Source organism: Rhinoraja longicauda, chromosome 38 (genome assembly GCF_053455715.1).
Source record: "Rhinoraja longicauda isolate Sanriku21f chromosome 38, sRhiLon1.1, whole genome shotgun sequence".
NCBI lineage: Eukaryota > Metazoa > Chordata > Chondrichthyes > Rajiformes > Arhynchobatidae > Rhinoraja > Rhinoraja longicauda.
The window spans coordinates 15,048,311-15,065,225 of record NC_135990.1 but is presented as its reverse complement, the minus strand read 5'-3'; the positions used below and the strand labels follow the sequence as shown (position 1 = coordinate 15,065,225).

Sequence of the window (16,915 nt, the reverse complement as noted above, 5' to 3'; positions counted from 1 at the left end):
CAGTGAGTCCGCTTTATCCTGGGACTCAAATCTCACTGCTATAATGAATGGTCCTCTCATCAGCTGGAGAGTGGTCCTGACATCCCATCTACCTCACTGGAGGTCTTTGAAGCATCTTTAATCGGACTTATCTTGCACTAAACGTTGTATCCTTTTCGTCCTTGATCTGCACATTGTGGACGGCTTGATTGTATTCATGTATAGCCTGTCCTTTACATATAACATATAACATATAACAACTACAGCATGGAAACAGGCCTGTCCGGCCCTACCAGTCCACGCCGACCATTCTCCCTGACCTAGTCTCATCTACCTGCACTCAGACCATAACCCTCCAATCCCCTCCTATCCATATACCTATCCAATTTACTCTTAAATAATAAAATCGAGCCAGCCTCCACCACTTCCACCGGAAGCCCATTCCATACAGCCACAACCCTCTGAGTAAAGAAGTTCCCCCTCATGTTACCCCTAAACCTTTGTCCCTCAATTCTGAAGCTATGTCCCCTTGTTGGAATCTTCCCCACTCTCAAAGGGAAAAGCCTACCCACGTCAACTCTGTCAATAGACAATAGACAATAGACAATAGGTGCAGGAGTAGGCCATTCAGCCCTTCGAGCCAGCACCGCCATTCAATGCGATCATGGCTGATCACTATCAATCAGTACCCCGTTCCTGCCTTCTCCCCATACCCCCTCACTCCGCTATCCTTAAGAGCTCTATCCAGCTCTCTCTTGAAAGCATCCAACGAACTGGCCTCCACTGCCTTCTGAGGCAGAGAATTCCACACCTTCACCACCCTCTGACTGAAAAAGTTCTTCCTCATCTCCGTTCTAAATGGCCTACCCCTTATTCTCAAACTGTGGCCCCTTGTTCTGGACTCCCCCAACATTGGGAACATGTTATCTGCCTCTAATGTGTCCAATCCCCTAATTATCTTATATGTTTCAATAAGATCCCCCCTCATCCTTCTAAATTCCAGTGTATACAAGCCCAATCGCTCCAGCCTTTCAACATACGACAGTCCCGCCATTCCGGGAATTAATCTAGTGAACCTACGCTGCACGCCCTCCATAGCAAGAATATCCTTCCTCAAATTTGGAGACCAAAACTGCACACAGTACTCCAGGTGCGGTCTCACCAGGGCCCGGTACAACTGTAGAAGGACCTCTTTGCTCCTATACTCAACTCCTCTTGTTACGAAGGCCAACATTCCATTGGCTTTCTTCACTGCCTGCTGAACCTGCATGCTTCCTTTCATTGACTGATGCACTAGGACACCCAGATCTCGTTGAACTCCCCCTCCTCCTAACTTGACACCATTCAGATAATAATCTGCCTTTCTATTCTTACTTCCAAAGTGAATAACCTCACACTTATCTACATTAAACTGCATCTGCCATGTATCCGCCCACTCACACAACCTGTCCAGGTCACCCTGCAGCCTTATTGCATCATCCTCACAATTCACACTACCCCCCAACTTAGTATCATCTGCAAATTTGCTAATGGTACTTTTAATCCCTTCGTCTAAGTCATTAATGTATATCGTAAATAGCTGGGGTCCCAGCACCGAACCTTGCGGTACCCCACTGGTCACTGCCTGCCATTCCGAAAGGGACCCATTTATCCCCACTCTTTGCTTTCTGTCTGTTAACCAATTTTCTATCCATGTCAGTACCCTACCCCCAATACCATGTGCCCTAATTTTGCCCACTAATCTCCTATGTGGGACCTTGTCGAAGGCTTTCTGAAAGTCGAGGTACACCACATCCACTGACTCTCCCTTGTCAATTTTCCTAGTTACATCCTCAAAAAATTCCAGTAGATTTGTCAAGCATGATTTCCCCTTCGTAAATCCATGCTGACTCGGAACGATCCCGTTACTGCTATCCAAATGGTCAGCAATTTCGTCTTTTATAATTGACTCCAGCATTTTCCCCACCACTGATGTCAGACTAACTGGTCTATAATTACCCGTTTTCTCTCTCCCTCCTTTCTTAAAAAGTGGGATAACATTTGCTATCCTCCAATCCACAGGAACTGATCCTGAATCTATAGAACATTGAAAAATGATCTCCAATGCTTCCACTATTTCTAGAGCCACCTCCTTAAGTACTCTGGGATGCAGACCATCAGGCCCTGGGGATTTATCAGCCTTCAGTCCCATCAGTCTACCCAAAACCATTTCCTGCCTAATGTGGATTTCCTTCAGTTCCTCCATCACCCTAGGTTCTCCAGCCCCTAGAACATTTGGGAGATTGTGTGTATCTTCCTCAGTGAAGACAGATCCAAAGTAACGGTTTAACTCGTCTGCCATTTCTTTGTTCCCCATAATAAATTCCCCTGCTTCTGTCTTCAAGGGACCCACATTTGCCTTGACTATTTTTTTCCTCTTCACGTACCTAAAAAAACTTTTGCTATCCTCCTTTATATTATTGGCTAGTTTACCCTCGTACCTCATCTTTTCTCCTCGTATTGCCTTTTTAGTTAACTTTTGTTGCTCTTTAAAAGAGTCCCAATCCTCTGTCTTCCCACTCTTCTTTGCTATGTTATACTTCCTCTCCTTAATTTTTATGCTGTCCCTGACTTCCCTTGTCAGCCACAGGTGTCTCTTACTCCCCTTAGAGTCTTTCCACCTCTTTGGAATAAATTGATCCTGCAACCTCTGCATTATTCCCAGGAATACCTGCCATTGCTGTTCTACCGTCTTCCCTGCTAGGGCCTCCTTCCAATCAATTTTGGCCAGCTCCCGCCTCATGCCTCTGTAATCCCCTTTGCTATACTGTAATACCGACACTTCCGATTTTCCCTTCTGCCTTTCCATTTGCAGAGTAAAACTTATCATGTTGTGATCACTGCCTCCTAATGGCTCTTTTACCTCTAGTCCCCTTATCAGATCAGGATCATTACACAACACTAAATCCAGAATTGCCTTCTCCCTGGTAGGCTCCAGTACAAGCTGTTCTAAGAATCCATCTCGTCCCTCTCATAATTTTAAAAACCTCTATCAAGTCCACCCTCAACCTTCTACGCTCCAAAGAATAAAGACCCAACCTGTTCAACCTCTCTCTGGAGCCTAAGTGCTGAAACCCAGGCAACATTCTAGTAAATCTCCTCTGTACCCTCTCCATTTTGTCGACATCCTTCCTATAATTTGGCGACCAGAACTGCACACCATACTCCAGATTCGGCCTCACCAATGCCCTGTACAATTTCAACATTACATCCCAACTTCTATACTCGATGCTCTGATTTATAAAGGCAAGCATACCAAACGCCTTCTTCACCACCCTATCCACATGAGATAGCACACAAACGCTTTACCCTCGGCACACGTGACAATAATAAACTAAAGTGTCTGCCTAAAGTGCTATCACTGGATAGCACACAAACGCTTTACCCTCGGCACACGTGACAATAATAAACTAAAGTGTCTGCCTTCCTAATTGCTTGCTGTACCTTGGAGCATTGCAAACTGACCAGCGCTTTGTGTGTAAGGTCAGCCAGGGACCATCTCACAATTTAACCCTTTAAAAAAAATTACTCTGCCTTGATTTCCACCACCAAGAAAATGACCTCACATTATATTCCAGACACAAAATGCTGGAGTAACTCAGTGGGACAGGCAGCATCTCTGGAGAGAAGGAATGGGTGACATTTCAGGTCGAGACCCTTCTTCACATTACATTCCGTTTGCCATGTTTATTTGGCTACCCATATTACATATAACATATATAACATATAACAACTACAGCATGGAAACAGGCCTGTCCGGCCCTACCAGTCCACGCCGACCATTCTCCCTGACCTAGTCTCATCTACCTGCACTCAGACCATAACCCTCCAATCCCCTCCTATCCATATACCTATCCAATTTACTCTTAAATAATAAAATCGAGCCAGCCTCCACCACTTCCACCGGAAGCCCATTCCATACAGCCACAACCCTCTGAGTAAAGAAGTTCCCCCTCATGTTACCCCTAAACCTTTGTCCCTCAATTCTGAAGCTATGTCCCCTTGTTGGAATCTTCCCCACTCTCAAAGGGAAAAGCCTACCCACGTCAACTCTGTCCGTCCCTCTCAAAATTTTAAAAACCTCTATCAAGTCCCCCCTCAACCTTCTACGCTCCAAAGAATAAAGACCCAACCTGTTCAACCTCTCTCTGTAGCCTAAGTGCTGAAACCCAGGCAACATTCTAGTAAATCTCCTCTGTACCCTCTCCATTTTGTCGACATCCTTCCTATAATTTGGCGACCAGAACTGCACACCATACTCCAGATTTGGCCTCACCAATGCCCTGTACAATTTCAACATTACATCCCAACTTCTATACTCGATGCTCTGATTTATAAAGGCAAGCATACCAAACGCCTTCTTCACCACCCTATCCACATGAGATTCCACCTTCAGGGAACAATGCACAGTTATTCCCAGATCCCTCTGTTCCACTGCATTCCTCAATTCCCTACCATTTACCCTGTACGTCCTATTTTGATTTGTCCTACCAAAATGCAGCACCTCACACTTATCAGCATTAAACTCCATCTGCCATCTTTCAGCCCACCCTTCCAAAAGGCCCAAGTCTCTCTGCAGACTTTGAAAATCTACCTCACTATCAACTACTCCACCTATCTTAGTATCATCTGCATATTTACTAATCCAATTTGCCACACCATCATCCAGATCATTAATGTAAATGACAAACAACAGTGGACCCAACACAGATCCTTGGGGCACTCCACTAGACACTGGCCTCCAACCTGACATACAATTGTCAACCGTTACCCTCTGGTATCTCCCATTCAGCCATTGTTGAATCCATCTTGCAACCTCACTATTAATACCCAACGATTTAACCTTCTTAATCAACCTTCCATGTGGAACCTTGTCAAATGCCTTACTGAAGTCCATATAGACAACATCCACAGCCTTGCCCTTATCAATTTCCCTGGTAACCTCTTCAAAAAATTCAAGAAGATTAGTCAAACATGACCTTCCAGGCACAAATCCATGTTGACTGTTTCTAATCAGGCCTTGATTATCCAAATAATTATATATATTGTCCCTAAGTATCTTTTCCATTAATTTTCCCACCACAGACGTCAAACTAATAGGTCTATAATTGCTAGGTTTACTTTTAGAACCTTTTTTAAACAAAGGCACAACATGCGCAATGCGCCAATCTTCCGGCACCATCCCTGTTTCTAATGACGTTTGAAATATTTCCGTCATAGCCCCTGCTATTTCTGCACTAACTTCCCTCAATGTCCTAGGGAATATCCTTTGAAGCCTTTCTGCATCCTCTTGTCAATCAACACTGCCAGCTCGCAAATGTGAATGAACAACACTCTCACAGATCACTGCTGAAATTGTCAACAGCCGAGGCCCAGGTCCCACTGCACCCCCTCAGCTAGTTCCCCAACCTGAAACTTAATGTTCAAACCCCATTAACCCCAGAATTCTGAACGGTCTCAATCTGAAACGTCACCCATTCCCTCTCTCCAGAGATGTTGCCTGTCCCACTGAGTTATTCCAGCATTTTGTGTCTATCTCAATAGACAATAGGAGTAGGCCATTCAGCCCTTCGAGCCAGCACCGCCATTCAATGTGATTGTAATGGCAGTTTCTGCAACCATGCAAAAAAGACAGAAACTAGAAATATTAAACATAGCCATAATATAATGACAGTAACTAATTTAAGGGTAAATGGCTCCTACAGTGATCATGGCTGATCATCCACAATCAGTACCCCGTTCCTGCCCTCTCCCTATACCCCCTGACTCCGCTATCATTAAGAGCTCTATCTAACTCTCTCTTGAAACCATCCATAGAATTGGCCTCCACTGCCTTCTGAGGCAGAGAATTCCACAGATTTACAACTCTGAGTGAAAAAGTTGTTTCCTCATCTCCGTTCTAAATGTCCAACCCCTTAATAATCTTATATGTTTCAATAAGATCCCCTCTCATCCGTCTAAATTCCAGTGTATACAAGCCCAGTCGCTGCAGTCCTTCAACATACGACAGTCCCGCCTTTCCGGGAATTAACCTAGTGAACCTACGCTACACGCCCTCAATAGCAAGAATGTCCTTCCTCAAATTTGGAGACCAAAACTGCATTCCCTGAAAGTTGTTGGTCCATTTCGCTCCACTGAGGCTGCCTGGCTTGCTGAATTTGTCTAACCTTGTGAGATACCCTACAGACCATTAGTTCACCCTCACCTAGTTTGGAACCCAAAAAACACCAACATAAATCTGCAGAGCTCTTGTTTCCTCTCACATCCCAAAGACGTGCAGGTTGGTGGGTAAATTAACCACTATACATTGCCCCGAGTTCATGAGTGATACAATCTGGAGAGTGTTAATGGAGATGTGGAGAGAATAAAATGAGGGCAGTGTACATGAGCGATCGATGGTCTTAAGGACCCGTTTCCATGCTGAATAATTGACTCATTAACTGATTGCCATCTCCTGGGCAGGATGAGCCATCAGCGAGATTGGTTTTGCTGTTCTGGGATTGAGAGTTGTGTATTACTTTTGTATCTACTCTGGCAATTTTTCTCAAACAGATATTTACAATTTGCCAACAGAGGCGGTGAAATCCTCACCACATTGGAAAGTAGAACTCAGACCTTGAAGATACATCTTTTCATCAACACTTTTCATTTCCAGACAACTAAGGAGAAGCCCCTAGTTACAGGTGTAGGAAAAAAACTGCAGATGCTGGTTTAAATCGAAGGGAGACACAAAATGCTGGAGTAACTCAGCGGGACAGGCAGCATCTGGGGAGAGAAGGATTGGGTGACGTTTCGGGTCGAGACCCACCCAATCCTTCTCTCCCGAGATGCTGCCTGACCCGCTGGGTTACTCCAGCATTTTGTGTCTACCCCCAGTTACAGGTTGTGCTTCAATGTGAAACTGCAACTGACTTAATCTCCAGATGTGTCATAGAGAGAAAGATCACACAATCGGTGCTTCCTCTGTGGTTGCTAGACAGCACCTTCCTGCCATGTGTTTGGAAATGGGGGGAGAGTGGGATGAAAGGACTCTTGGCACCGAGGGGAATAAAATTCCATCCCTGTAACTTGAAAAACTTCATAGGGAATTTGATGCAACATAAGGGTGCCGCCACATCTATGTTAACCACCAAGTACCCACTTTTATCAATCCCATTTATCAATTCATAAGTTCATAAAGTCACAAGTGATAGGAGCAGAATTAGGCCATTCGGCCCATCCAGTCCACTCTGCCATTCAATCATGGCTGATCTATTGTTCCCTCATAACCCCATTCTCCAACCTTCTCTCCATAACGCCTGACACCCGTACTAATCAAGAATCTATCGATCTCTGCCTTAAAAATATCCATTGATGGCTTCCACAGCCGTCTGTGGCAATGAGTTTCACAGATTCACCACCCTCTGACTAACAAATTTCTTCCTCCTCCTTTTATTCTGAGGCTATGACCTCCGGCCCGAGACTCTCACACTAATGGAAACATCTTTTCCACATCCACTCTGTTCAGGTCTTTCACTACTTGGTAACTTTCAAACCCTCCCCCCCTCCTCCTAAACTCCAGCTAGTAGAGGCCCAGAACCAACAAATGCTCATCACGTTAACCCACTCATTCCCGTAAATCTCTTCTGACCAGCGCCTTGTAGAGCCTCAGCATTACATCCCTGTTTTTGTAATCTAGTCCTCTTCGTCCTGATATGTGAGGCAATCCAAGTGCTGATCTAGATATTTCAATGTTGTGAGAGTACTTGCCTCCACTACCTACCCAAGTATTGCATTCCAGATTTTTGCAACAGCCCGCAGTTGCTGAAGAGCACCACCAGATGGCAAACACTGAACAACTTTGTCCACCGTCCAAACTAACTGCAAAGACCAATTTCACACACGCTGGGAAACAAGGAATCAGTCTGAAGAAGGGTTGAGGTCCAAAACGTTACCCATCCGTGTCCTCCAGAAACGCTGCCTGGCTTGCTAAATGACTCCAGCACTTTGTATTTAAATTTCACATATACTGGTTTGCCTGCAGAAGGCAGGGTGGTAGTGGGGCAAGGAGGTCTGCTGGGATCAATGCTGGTGCCTCAGCTGTGTGTGATACATACAATTGACTTGGACGGGTTATTATTAAGTTAGCAGGCACCAGATTTGGTGAAGTTGTAGACAGTGCAGGCGGCTGTCAAAGGGTACAGCCGGACATAGATCAGTTCTTCACCAGTCTGAAGGGGCTTGTACGTCACCCATTCCTTCTCTCCAGCTGAGTTACTCCAGTTTGTGTCTATCTTAGATCAGTTAGATATGGGCTGCAAAATGGTAGATGGAGTTGAAAACAGCAAGTTGAACGTTGGGAGGTCAGATTTAGGGGCAGAGAAGAGTTAGGAATCCATGTTGCCGGTTTATAAAACTTTGGTTAGGCCACGTGTGAAATATTGTTCACAGTTCTGGTCACCTTATTAGATAGATGTAGAAACATTGGAGTGGGTGGAGAAGAGGTTTACCAGAGGTTGGACAACTTAAATTGATATCTCTGGAAAGTCATAGGCTGAGGAGAGGCAGAGGTTTAGGGGTGGCACCGAAGCACAGCGGTAGAACTGCTGCCATATAGCACCCGAGATGCGGATTCAATCCTGTCTATGGGTGCTGCCTGTATGGAGTTTGTACATTCTCTCTATGACCACAAGGGTTTTCTCTGGGTGCTCTGGTTTCCTACCACATTCCAAAGACGTGCAATTTTGTAAGTTCATTGGCTTCGGGACAATTGTAAATTGTCCCTAGGGTGAAGGATATTGTTAACGTACGGGGTTGATCGCTGGTCGGCGCTGACTCGGTGGGCTGAAGGGCCTGTTTCCATGCTGTATCTATAAAGTCTAAAGTCTGAAGAGAGACGCGATAGAAGCTGATACAATTCTGAGAGGCAGAGATAAATAGTTTAATGTTTTTTTAAAAGGTAGATGTGTCAAATATCAGAGGGCACAGCTTTAAGGTGAGTGGAGCAGTTTTTTTTACACACACACACAGTGGTAGGTGTCTGGAACTTGATGCTGGGGTGATGGTGGAAGCAGGGCCGTCTTTACAGCATTATGGGCCCCGGGCAAAGCAGTGTACTGGGGCCCCTACGACAACTACTCACAGCACCCCCATTTCCCCCACTCTCTCTTCCCCCCCACCACCAACCCCCACCCTTGCTGTCCCCCTCCCCAGTCCCACTCTGCCTCCTCCCACCCCTACTCTCTCCTCCTCCCACCCTCCCCGTCGCCCCCACCGTTACTCTCCCTCACCCCCCTTTCCCTACCAGCCCCCCCCTGTTGTGCCGGCGAAAAGCACTTACTGAAAAGAACTTAGCGATGGACTTAGGGTGCTACATTGTTGCGAAAAGCACTTACAGATCGCTGTGAGAAGCACTTAGGGATGGAAAATGTTGCGAAAAAAGCACTTATTGAACCTACATTTTTAAAGTAGTATTTATTTATTGCAAGTCACTTAACATACACAGATCAGCATGGGGGCCCTATGCTCGTGGGGCCCCGGGCAAGTGCCCATCAGGCCCATGCGTTAAGACGGCCCTGGGTGGAAGCAGATATGGCAATGATGGTTGAGGCCTTTAGATAAGCACACGGATACATAGGGAATGGAGGGACAAGGATCACGTGCAAGCTGAAGGGATTACTTTAATTTACTTTCATGTTCAGCACAGACATCGTGGGCCAAAGGGCCTGTTCCTCTGCTACACTGTTATAGGTTCTACGTTTACCCTCACGACCTCCATCAAAGTAGTAATTGAACAAAAGTTACTGATCAACATTAATTGCAAATACTAATCAAAATACAAATGAGTATTATAAAGAATAATTAACCTTATAACCGGAGACAGACTGGTGACTGACATCTACTACAAACCCACTGACTCGCACAGCTATCTGGACAACACTTCTTCCCACCTTGTCTCCTGCAAAAAGTCTATCCCCTATTCCCAATTCCTCCGTCTATGCCGCATCTGCGCCCGGGATGAGGCGTTTCATACTGGGGCATCAGAGATGTCCTCATTCTTTAGGAAACGGGGCTTCCCCTCTTCCATTATAGATGAGGCTCTCACTAGGGTCTCTTCTACATCCCGCAGCTCCGCTCTTGCTCCCCCTCCCCCCACTCGCAACAAGGACAGAATCCCCCTTGTCCTCACCTTCCACCCCACCAGCCAGCGGATCCAACAAATCATCCTCCAACATTTCCGTCACCTACAACGGGACCCCACCACTGGCCATATCTTTACATCTCCTCCCCTTTCTGCGTTCCGCAGAGACCGTTCCCTCCATAACTCCCTAGTCCACTCGTCCCTTCCTACCCAAACTACCCCCTCCCCAGGTACTTTTCCCTGCAACTGCAGGAGATGCAACACCTGCCCCTTTACCTCCCCCCTCGACTCCATCCAAGGACCCAAACAGTCTTTCCAGGTGAGACAGAGGTTCACCTGCACCTCCTCCAACCTCATCTATTGTATCCGCTGTTCCACATGTCAACCTTTCTACATTGGCGAGACCAAACGGAGGCTCAGCAATCGTTTCCCTCAACACCTTCGCTCAGTCCGCCTTAACCAACCTGATCTCCCGGTGGCTGAGCACTTCAACTCCCCCTCCCATTCCCAGTCTGACCTTTCTGTCATGGGCCTCCTCCAGTGCCATAGTGAGGCCCACCGGAAATTGGAGGAACAGCACCTCATATTTCACTTGGGCAGCTTGCAACCCAGCGGTATGAACATTGACTTCTCCAACTTTAGATAGTTCCTCTGTCCCTCTCTTTCCCCTCCTACTTCCCAGTTCTCCCACTGTCTTCCTGTCTCCACCTATATCCTTTCTTTGTCCCGCCAACCCGACATCAGTCTGAAGAAGGGTCTCGACCTGAAACGACACCCATTCCTTCTCTCCAGAGATGCTGCCTGACCCGCTGTTACTCCAGCATTTTGTGATACCTTCGATTTGTACCAGCATCTGCAGTTATTTTCTTACACAACCTTGGAACAATTGCACCGACAAAGGTGAGCCCTGGGAAAACTAGGTTAAGGGACATCAAGGAGAAAGCACTGCAACGGTTAGAGTCATAGCAAGCATCATCGTGCTGAGACAGAGGTACAATCCAGTCTGCACGTCCTCCCTGTGCACGGGTGATCGCTGGTTGGCGGAGACTCGGTGGGCCGAAGAGCCTATCCCCCACACTGATTCTCCAAAGTCTAGAGTGAGTAACTCAACTTCTTCAAACCAGCCTCACGGCACAAGTGATGAACACATCCCAGCTGCCTGGATGAGTGAGAGCAGTTCCAACAGCTCTCTGGCAGCTTGGCACTGCCCAGGATAAAGAGGTTACTCTCCAGGTACTTTCCCCAGCAACTGCAGGAGATGCACAACTCGTCCCCTCCCACCCAAACCACCGCCTCTCCAGGTACTTTCCCCAGCAACTGCAGGAGATGCAACACCTGTCCATTTACCTCCCCCTTTCACTTTCACTGTAACACTATATTCTGCACTGTTTCATTCCTCTTTTTGCACGGCCTGTTATAGGCATGCCTGGTGACTGCCTGGGCAGCAAGGTCTTCACTGCATCTCAGTACACGTTGTAATAAATCTTTGGGTCTAAATCCTGGATCTCCTTACACAGAAGAGGTTTATGTATTGATACTCAAGAGACTGAACGGTGGAGGCTACAAGGTCGGCTGTGGGAGGTTCACGTGTCGACCTGCCTGTATTGCTGATTTGATAGAGTGGGCCGCTGGAGGCCCTGCAACAGCCTGGGGCTGGATTAGATCAGGCGCCACCCCAAGTGGCTGGGCTTGCAGTGGAGGGCACCGTCCACATTGTCCGGCCCGGCAAACCCCTGCAGCTCCAGCCCAGTGTCGCCCCATGGCAAAGGGCCTTCATGGCCAAGTTCAAACTCTGACATCTTTAACATCCTTGAACTTGAAGAATACAAATAGTAGTGGAAACGTGGCAGCTATTGTGTACTGTCTCAGTGTAATTTACTATTGTAACTATTTTATACTCAAGTATGATTAGTGCCAATGTCTAGTAAGATTTTTACTGAACTGTATGCAAAAGAGAATTTCACAGTACCTAGGTACTGGTGCCAGTAAAGTCTGACCGAAACGTCACCCCTTCCATCTCTCCACAGATGCAGCCTGTCCCGCTGAGTTACTCCAGCTTTGTGTGTCTATCTTAAGTACCATCGACTGAACCATTGCAGTGCTTCAAGCTGCTGTCTCAGTACCGGCAACCTCCGATTACCAGGGAGAGGTAGTGTTCCCAGAAAACAGGCCCCATTGCGATTTTCCATAACACCACACCAAATCATTTGTCAAGAAATGAGAGTTGAACAAAATAAAACTGATGAGAAAGGTGAGGAGACCAGCACGACAAGACTCTCAAAACCTACAAGCCTTTGATCAGTGCTGCAATAGTTTAGTTTAGAGATACAGCGCAGAAACAGGCCCTTCGGCCCACCTTCGATCCCAACACACTAACATTATCCGACACACACTAGGGACAATTTACATTTATACCAATGTGCATTTATACCAAGCCAGTTAGCCTACATACCTGTTAGTCTTTGGAGTGTGGGAGGAAACCGAAGAAAACCCACACGGTCATGGGGAGAACGTACAAACTCCACACAGACAGCACGCGTAGTCAGGATCTAACACACAACTCTGGCGCTGAAAGCACTGCAAGGCAGCAACTCTACCGCTGCGCCACAGTGCCACCCTAAATAGCTACAAATTTATCCGAGAAACAAATGTCTGATAATCTTCCTCTAAGTGACTTGGTCCTTTCGCTACAGTACAGCCCTGTGTGAAGACAAGCCACGGGTGATTTACCATGTGCGCTGGGACAGTTTCTTAGACCAGTAGCTCTTCCACAAATCGCCAACACTCAGTGAATGGAACTAATTAACCGGACAAAGCAAATTTTCTAATGCCAATAAACAGCGGTGCTTGCTGCTCTGAGAACTCCGTTATTCCAAACTGCTGCGCATTACCACAAAGCAGTAATTGCATAAAAGCCGTAACTGTGGAGTGAGTTATGTAGCTGCAGAGAAACCAATATTGCAATTATCCAGGACTGGCTGAGCCGTTCCAAGTTTTGAGCAACATCAGTCCAATTAAACTGCAAATCGAGGATTCCTGGCAATCAATGGGGAGTGACAATAAAATGTCAAAATAAATCAATAACCTCCAGCAATAGTTTGTGGTCCCCCAGTCTTATTTATTTATTTATTTATTATTCACGCACACAAACAGTATAAACTGATCTATGAAGAATGGATTTTTGATTTTATTTATGTAGCATTCCAAAGAAATCTTAAATCGAACTTACTCTATTCTGAAGACATTAAGTAGGAGGCACAGTGACGCAGCGGTAGAGTTGTTGCCTTACAGCGCCAGAGACCCCAGTTCGACCCTGACTACGGGTGCTGTCTGTGTGGAGTTTGTACGTTCTCCCCGTGACCACGTGGGTTTTCTCTGGGATCTCCGGATTCCTCGCACACTCCAAAAACGTACAGGCTAATTGGCTGGGTATAATCGTAAATTGCCCTAGTGTGTGTAGGGTAGAGTTAGTGTGCAAGGATCGCTGGTCAGCGCAAACTCGGTGGGCCGAAGGGCCTGTTTCTGCGCTGCATCTATAAACTAAAACTAAGGAGCTGATTGTAGACTTTAGAAGGGCTCAACATCCGAGGACGTACACGCCACTGGAGTTAAATGGGATTACTGTGGATAGGGTGAGCAGCTTTAAATACCTGGGAGTCCACATCACAGAGGATCTGACATGGACAACACACATTGCTGTACTGGTGAGTAAGGCAAGGCAGCGCCTTTACCACCTCAGACAGTTGAGGAAATTTAGAGTCTCTCTGAGGATCCTTCAGTGCTTCTACTCTGGGGCTGCAGAAAGCATCTTGTCCGGCAACATCACAATCTGGTTTGTGAACAGCTCTGCCCAGGACAGGATGGCCCTGCAGAGAGTAGTGCGTTTGGCTGAACGTACTATGGGAACTACACTCGCCCCCCCCTGCAGGACCTATACATCAGGAGGTGCAGATCCAGAGCAAGCAAGATCACGAGGGACCCCTACCACCCCAGCAACGGACTGTTCCAGCTGCTACGGTCAGGCAAACGCCTCCGCTGTCACGCTGTGAAAACGGAGAGGATGAGACGGAGTTTCGTCCCACAGGCCATCAGGACTGTTAACTCTCATATCACCAGGGACTAATTTAATTTACTGTATTAATTTATTTTTTGTGTTAAAAGAAAAATTGTTCTATTCTGTTTTGTAGTTTAGCACAATCCGCAGGCTTTGCCACTGTCATTTCACTGCACATCTTGTATATGTGTGTGACAACTAAACTTGACTTGACTTGAGATTATGCCCTTCTCAACATATTCAAACCCAAATCACAGCAATCATTTTTGAATAAATGTCTCACAATTAAAACAAGGGTTATTTAATGGAAAGAAGCTTTCAATATCATGGATTTTTGCTTTCAATATCATGGATTTTTTCAGATTGGACTTTTGTCACAGGTTATTTTGTACCTGCTGCTTTGTCGATGAGAAAATGAGGGATTAGGATTAGCTAATTGATAGTTTAAGACATATTCCATAAATAAAACGTACCTGTTTAAGCCTTGGCAGTATCCAATATCGGGATTCCTCCAGGAAAATGCCAGCAGAACGTTTCGAAGTTTCTGTATTCCTTCAGAGGTCGGCGAGGCATAGTGCTTACTATTTGGCAAAGTGCGCATGAGATCCAGCTCAATCTGTTTGGAGGCCGGGTTCTGTTTCTCTCGTGCTCTCTGTAGCAAGGAGTTGAAGTATCCCAACCCACATCTGTCCCTGTACTTCCTGACGTGGAGGTTGACGCACCACCTCCACACCTTTGACCTATGTTCATGAGGAACGCCCCAACGAATGAGGCTCTTCAGTTCTGGTGAGCGCACCATTTCACGGTTCATGGTGCCCGCAAAGTAATTGGCCCACTTGACCCCCGTGGAAACCTCTTGGCTGTCAGTGAGTGTCAGTGACTTTAAATCTAGAGCTCGAACTTTGGCAATCAATGTCTCCTCTTCACTGTCTTCAGGGACTGTCTTGAAGCCATAAATGTCATACTCACTAAACGAAAAACAACAAACGGTTCATGTTTTAGCATTTTTCTAGACCCGAGGTTACACGATAACATCAATCAAAATAATGCATTGTGCAAAAGTACAAACAAAACCTAAGCTCTTTAACAAGGCGGCACAGTGGCGCAGCGGGTAGAGCTGCTGCCTCACAGGCACCAGGAATCCGGGTTCCATCCTGACCCCGGGTGCTGTCTGTGTGGAGAGCACACATTCTCTTCTGTGACCGTCTGGGTTTCCTCCCACATCCCAAAGATTTGAGGGGTTTTATGATAATTGGCCCTCTGTAAATTGCCCCTAGAGTGTAGGGAGTGGATGGGAAAGTGGGAGAACATAGAATAGTGTGAACAGGTGATCAATGATCGGTGGGAACTTCGTGGGCCAAAAGGACCTGTTTCTGTGCCGCAAGTCTAAACTAAACATCTTTCCAGTTCATATTACATTCAATTTTACAACTCCTACTGTGAATTTTTCCTTCGCACAATTGAGGGTGGGGGGCTCTTTGCTAGTTATAGATTTCAGTACATATCGCTAAGCTGTCAGCATTAACTCTAGGTTTCAAGTCCCGTGCTCAAGGGTACAAGTCCATGTATAAACTTGCACAGAAAGGTACCGTATGGTTTTCCATTTTTACTGTTTGTTTTGCCAAGCTCTTTATGATTTAGAATGGTCTCGCTTTTATATTCCCATATCATCAACTTGAGTTAAACTTAATTCAATACCAAACAGTCGTCACCAATCCATGTTATTTATTGTAAAAAAATCTAAAATGATTCTTGCCAGATGCTCCCAGGTTGCGCATTGAACATGGAACATGAACAAAGACTGCAGATGCTGGAATCTGGATCAAAAACCAAGCGCTGGAAGAATTTAGACACAAAATGCTGGAGTAACTCAGCGGGTCAGGCAGCATCTCAGGAGAGAAAGAATGGGTGACGTTTCGGGTCGAGACCCTTCTTCAGATTGATGTCAGGGAAGGGGGCGGGACAAAGATAGGATTTTAGCAGGTCAGGCACATTCCAAAAATATGCAGGTTTGTAGGTGAATTGACTTCTGGAAATTATCCCTAGTGGGTAGAATAGAACTAGTGTACGGGGTGATCGAAGGTCGGTGCGGACACGGTGGGATAAAGGTTCAGTTTCCATGCCGTATCTTTACAGTCTAAGGTAAAGCCTAAAGGCAGATTCTGTGAAGTGAAAGGGACAGACAGCGATGTTTCAGGTTGGGAATCTTCTTCAGCTGGGGCAAGGTCCCAACCCAAAATGTCGTCTGTCCTTTATGCTCCACAGATGCTGCCTGGCCCGCCGAGTTACTTTGGGCACTTTGTTTTTTTGCTGCTAGGAAAGAACTGCAGGTGCTGGTTTAAAGCAAAGAGAGACACTGAAAATTCTGGAGTAACTCAGTGGGACAGGCAGCATCTCTGGAGAGAAGGAATGGGTGACATTTCGGATCGAGACCCTTCTTCGGACTGAATTACTCGTCGAGTTACTCCAGCATTTTGTGTCTATCTTCTTGTAGTATATATTCTGTACTGGGCCTCTGAGGAATGATTGGCAAACTTCAGACAATTAGCTATTTGTTTTGCTCCACTGAATTTTACAAAACCAAAGCCATGTTGACGGTTTCTTTCGCAGCTCAGAAGTACACTCTCTGTCATGTGTGTAAACTTGACAATAGATATATCTTAATTAGATTTGTAAATCTAATGTAAAATTTCTGCTGGTATCTGGTAACATGTTATTGATTA

At 46.0% G+C, this 16,915-nt stretch overlaps 1 protein-coding gene across 1 annotated transcript in view; it reads right to left on the bottom strand.

The window, feature by feature from the left end:
• Window positions 1-16,915, bottom strand: part of tbc1d2b (TBC1 domain family, member 2B) — a 94,594-nt gene that overhangs the window by 13,962 nt on the left and 63,717 nt on the right. The window contains exon 9 of the mRNA XM_078429800.1: window positions 14,666-15,160. Within this exon, the coding sequence (XP_078285926.1) occupies window positions 14,666-15,160 (495 nt within the window). The remainder of the gene's footprint in view (window positions 1-14,665; window positions 15,161-16,915) is intronic.